The sequence below is a fragment of the Charadrius vociferus genome, unplaced genomic scaffold (assembly GCF_000708025.1).
Source record: "Charadrius vociferus isolate BGI_N301 unplaced genomic scaffold, ASM70802v2 scaffold1056, whole genome shotgun sequence".
NCBI lineage: Eukaryota > Metazoa > Chordata > Aves > Charadriiformes > Charadriidae > Charadrius > Charadrius vociferus.
Genome location: NW_009648898.1, coordinates 3235 through 7603, shown reverse-complemented (window position 1 = coordinate 7603; position 4369 = coordinate 3235). Strand labels below are relative to the sequence as shown.

The window sequence follows — 4369 nt, the reverse complement described above, 5'->3', positions numbered from 1 at the left end:
GGTCTCGGAGTCGCGGGCGGGAGGAGCAGCAGCAGCAGCAGCAGCGGGCCGTGCCGTGCCGTGCCGTGCCCCCGGGCTCCGGCCCTGCGGCGCGCCGCGGATAACCGAGCAGCGGAGTGACTGCACTGGTCGCGTTCCCCGTCTCGTTAAGGCTTTGAGCTTACGGCCCGCATTAAGTGCGTGACAGTGTTTTCGTTGCGTGATTTAGAGGCTGGAAACAGTCCTGTGCAAGCTTGTTTCCAGTGGGGTGGGATGGTTGGTTTGTTTTCCAGGTTGCACTGCTGGACATAGATATCTGTGGGCCATCAATCCCTAAAATGATGGGTCTAGAAGGAGAACAGGTAAGTGGAAGCTTGGACGTGTTGTTTAAAGCATTTCAGCTCAATTTTTTATTAACATTTTGGGGTTTATGTGGATTTAAAGCTTCTGAAGGGACTGTTTATTGGGAAACGTGTGTGGCAATGGCAAATAAAGGTGAGATAGAGAAGTTCAGCATTATTTAGTTTGTAAAAGAGGTGTCTGCTTTCAGGATGACCAGTTCTGTAAACCAGCTTTTGCTGCATGTCTGCCACATTTTCATCACTGCTTAAAATTTAAGTAATATTAGCGTGATGCTCTTTATCAGCCCTAGATTATTTATATTTAATATATGAAGTCATGAGTAAATTTCTTGCAAAAGGGTGCCACAGTTATTTACTTATTAATGGGCATCTGATCCTTCTGCAGTTTTTGACTCAGCTGCTCCAATAAAGCAGTGTTGTACCTCTAGGTAGGATATCTATTCACCCAGTTTTGGTTTACGTTCATGTTCTATGTGACATCTGTATTTATTTCTAACGTAACTTTATGTATCGCTTCCATTTTCAGGTTCACCAGAGTGGATCTGGATGGTCTCCAGTGGTAAGCTGCTGTAACTGTTTCAGAAAGCTTGTTGGGTTTGTTTGGGTTGGGCTCTGTCTTCCAAGGTGAAAAACGAGTGAGTAAGGAGCCCGAGGTACTTCTATCAATTCTTCTTCTAATGACATAAATACTCAGATTCTATAGAGCCTGGATACAGGCTCTATAGATCAGAGTGTTAAATTTCTTTTGTTAATCGTAATACAACTATGTTTCTAAACTAGGTTCATTATTTTAAGTATCTCTTGTTTACTTACTTTCCTACTATACTATGGGCCATAAATATAAGTTACTTGATTTCATTATTTTTGGCTATCGTGCAGCTGTACAGTATGTCACCTTTTCAATGACAGGCAAAAAGTGTCTTACACCCAAGTAGAACCTCGTTAATCTTTAGAAAGCACAAGGAGAGTTTTACAGCAGTGTTGGTTGTCTAAAGATCACCTGTAGTGTGTATACTGTTAAAAGACAGCTTAATGCTGAGAGGAAAAGCTGCTTTTATCCTTATGCTGTCTTTGGTGATTCCATAAACCACTGTAAATCACAGTGTAACTGGATTTTTTTCAGTCTGTGAATGTAGTGACTGAGTGTTGCACAAAAATTGTAGTTTTCAGTGCCCTTTGACAAGAGAAGCATAAGGTTCTCTGCCTTTATTTTCTTAATGTCTTCTGCCTCCCCAACTGCTTTTTCTATGAAGCCTGGGTTTAGAGTTGGTTTCTCTGCTCTTTCTTTACTGTTCTGTATACTCTACTTAGAGTTTCTCTACTTCTCTTTTAGTATGTTGAAGAAAACTTATGTGTCATGTCCGTGGGGTTCTTGCTTAGTAGTCCTGATGATGCTGTCATCTGGAGAGGACCAAAAAAAAATGGTATGTATCAAGTGTTTTCAAGAATTGATGTGTTTGAAAGATTTAGTATTATGAGCTTGTTTAATTAATAATGTAAATATAGTATAGTAAGCTATAGGAAAAAATGAGTGAATAGTTATTTATTTTCTTTAGTTGAACATGTTCATTTGATGAATTTAGAAGTTTAGATGCTGTATTGTTGGTTTTGGTTTTTTTTAAGCCTTGGCAAAATAAGCATTTCTGTACTTAAGTTGACAAGTCAGGAGGATCTGCATACCTAGACTATAAAATTTCAAGTAGACCCTAAAATTTGAAATACAGGGAGGTATTTTTTTCCCTCTTCCACATTCTTACCCTTTCTTTTAGGGTTGATCAAACAATTTCTTCGTGACGTGGACTGGGGTGAAATCGACTACCTGATTGTAGATACACCTCCAGGAACATCAGATGAACACTTATCTATTGTGCAGTATCTCGGTGCAACACACATAGACGGTGCTGTTATAATCACCACGCCTCAGGTGTGAGAACGGAATTTCCATTGATAGAAGCAGCGTGGCAGTTAAAGCCAGTCCTTGGTTTAGAGTCTCTGTTTAACTTCAGAGAAACGACGGTACAGAAGCTAAGGGAGTTGACTTCCTTGTTTTGTGCTGACAGCTGGCTGGTTTGCGAGTTAGATGCGTGTCTCAGTGGAGCCAGGGATCTGAGTGGGTCACCAAACCACTGAGCCGTTCACAATCAAAAGCTGTCACGACCTGTCTGGTAAAGGGAAGTATTTCACTTCCTTCTTCCAGATTCTGAATTCGTAATTTACTCAACAACAGCTTAATGTTCAGAAGTTGGTAAGAAGTTTGGTTTCTAAGCGATCAGGTGTGCCCTGTTTGACACCACGTGAAGTAGCCTGTTTCCTCCAGTAGGCAACTTTGTGGTGTGCATTTTTAAAAGAAAAACCAGCCCCTGGAGAGCTGAAACTCAAAAAATGTCAAATTCAAACATAGGTTTTAAAGCCTGGTTTGGAAAGGAGCAGGAGGTCAAACTAGCAAAAGACACCGGATATTTCCACAACAGCTGAAAGAACAAAATGTAAAGGAAGTGAAGCGGTGAGGGTGGTATCGGAGAGGTGGTGAGGGGAGAAGGGAACAGGAGAACTGACTGAGGGCAGGCATATATGAGAAAAGTCTGAGGGGATGATAACGTATTTGAAATTCAATTTGAAAAGAGGTAACAAGTGTAAGGCTGATGGTTCTTGTCCTTGCCTACTCTATTGAGAATGCCAAGGGTCTTCTGTAAACTGAAAATGTGGAAAAAGTTACGTTTAAAGAACTAAAGACAGGAGATTAGTAGGAGATAAAACATAAATATGGCTGAATCTTTACTAGAGTCAAGTCAGATTTCAAAACAGAACCACATTCAGTGGGCTAGAACTGCTGTACCTGTTCTATTGCTACTCGTAGAATTGTTGCTAGAGCACCTACCACAGGCTTATGTTCCTCAAAATATGAAGACAGGAGCAATAACTTATGAACTTTCTTTAAAGTAGTTCTAAGGATGTAACTTTAATGGATTCAGCATCAAAATATTGCAGTCAAAATAGCAGTGTTTCCTAACCTTTATAGGAAGTATCGCTGCAGGATGTTCGGAAGGAGATCAACTTCTGCCATAAAGTGAAACTGCCAATCATAGGTGTTGTGGAAAATATGAGTGGCTTTATATGTCCAAAGTGTAAGGTAAGGCTCTCTATCTTACAGCATGTTTTATGTTGACGTTCTTAGTATATAAAACATTGCTCCAAAAATACCTTGTTCTCAGAATTGCAATATTTTAACTCTAATTTTTACGTTGTCCCAGAATGAATCTCAGATTTTTCCCCCGACTACTGGAGGTGCAGAGAAGATGTGCCAGAACTTAAATGTTTCCCTCCTGGGTAAAGTGCCTCTAGATCCTCAGATAGGTAAAGTTACTGTATTGCACTACGTTTAAAACAAACTTTTCTTCCTGTGCTGATGTTATTACTGGAAAACCCTGACTTGGACACTGATAAATTAGAATATTAAACATTTTGTCTCTTAGGTAAATATCCACTTTACACTGAACATTTTTTTTAATCAGAAGTTACTGGAAGTGTGACGTAGCATGGAGCGAAAAGAGGGAAGTGCTAGGATAACTTCCTTAGCCTGAAACTTAATCTTGATTAAGATGAGATTATGCATCTTTTCAGCTGTATAATCATATTTGAAGCACAACATGTCTTTCTCTTCGGTGTAATCACCTGGAAGTGCAGGCTGAATAAAAGCATAACCACTACGAAGAGCAATATCTTGTGAGCGTTAAGCATTGAAACTAGTGCTTTCACTTCACTGTTACTGGCACCACCCAAATTCTGTTGTGGGTAGTGAGAAGGCTTTGTTCCTTGCCCACTCACTAGGTATTAATAATTAATACTCGATTTAATAACATCAAGGAATGGATCAGTACTTCCAAAATAATAACTGAAGGTTTCTGCTGACGGTATTCCTTTGTAAAACTCTAAGCTGTAGTTCGGGGTATCTTACTGACATAAGGACTTCTTAAAAGCAATAGGTGCGAGTGGCTCTTTGGAAAGGTCTAACTGGGAGGTGGATAAAG

The 4369-nt window shown here is 40.0% G+C and overlaps 1 protein-coding gene across 1 annotated transcript in view; it reads left to right on the top strand.

The window, feature by feature from the left end:
• Positions 1-4369, top strand: part of NUBP1 (nucleotide binding protein 1) — a 6981-nt gene that overhangs the window by 1723 nt on the left and 889 nt on the right. The window contains exons 4-9 of the mRNA XM_009887163.1: positions 209-341; positions 868-900; positions 1675-1765; positions 2111-2265; positions 3361-3471; positions 3593-3695. Coding sequence (XP_009885465.1) covers positions 209-341; positions 868-900; positions 1675-1765; positions 2111-2265; positions 3361-3471; positions 3593-3695 — 626 coding nt within the window. The remainder of the gene's footprint in view (positions 1-208; positions 342-867; positions 901-1674; positions 1766-2110; positions 2266-3360; positions 3472-3592; positions 3696-4369) is intronic.